Source organism: Fukomys damarensis, unplaced genomic scaffold (genome assembly GCF_012274545.1).
Source record: "Fukomys damarensis isolate Sample0158 unplaced genomic scaffold, DMR_v1.0_HiC HiC_scaffold_37, whole genome shotgun sequence".
In the NCBI taxonomy this organism is placed as follows: Eukaryota; Metazoa; Chordata; class Mammalia; order Rodentia; family Bathyergidae; genus Fukomys; species Fukomys damarensis.
The window spans coordinates 33,744,868-33,745,467 of record NW_022900949.1 but is presented as its reverse complement, the minus strand read 5'-3'; the positions used below and the strand labels follow the sequence as shown (position 1 = coordinate 33,745,467).

Here is a 600-nt window from a genome sequence, read left to right as displayed (position 1 = left end):
GTTCCCGGCCTTCATGGAGGCCTTCTCGTCCCTGGACGCCCTGGGCCCCGGCGGGGTCCGCGCCGCCTTCTCCTCCTCCAGCTTCGGGGGCTCGGGAGCGGGCAGCTCGGGCTTCAAGTCGGTGATGTCGTCCACGGAGATGGTCAACGGGCACACGGTGACCACGAAGCGCATCGTGGAGAACGGGCAGGAGCGCGTGGAGGTGGAGCAGGACGGGCAGCTCCGCTCGGTGACCATCAACGGCAAGGAGCAGCTCAAGCGGGTGGACAAGTGAGCGCCGCCCGCGTCCCCGTCCTGCTGAGCCGGGCTGGGCCTTGAGCTGAGATCCTAGCTGATTAATAAAGTCCTGGCAGTGAGTTCACAGAGGCACCAACCCGGCTCTGTGGGGCACAGGGGCTCGGGGGGTTTGGAGCAGCTTGTCCTAGTGCCGCCTGCTCTATCAAAAGTCCAGGGCACCCTCTGCCCTAAGGAGAAGGGCCCCATCCCACCCCTTATGACTAGGACCCTGCCCACTCCCCCAGACCCTCCCAACCCCTCCCATCTCTTGAGCTCCAACCACCCTCCCCTCCGTTCCTCCACTGCCCTCATCACCTCACAGCC

The 600-nt window shown here is 65.7% G+C and overlaps 1 protein-coding gene across 1 annotated transcript in view; it reads left to right on the top strand.

The window, feature by feature from the left end:
• The window catches only part of Dnajb8 (DnaJ heat shock protein family (Hsp40) member B8), a 940-nt gene extending 579 nt beyond the window's left edge, over positions 1-361 (top strand). The window contains exon 2 of the mRNA XM_010617868.1: positions 4-361. Coding sequence (XP_010616170.1) covers positions 4-274 — 271 coding nt within the window. The 3' untranslated portion in view covers positions 275-361. The remainder of the gene's footprint in view (positions 1-3) is intronic.
• Positions 362-600: the final 239 nt, after the last annotated feature.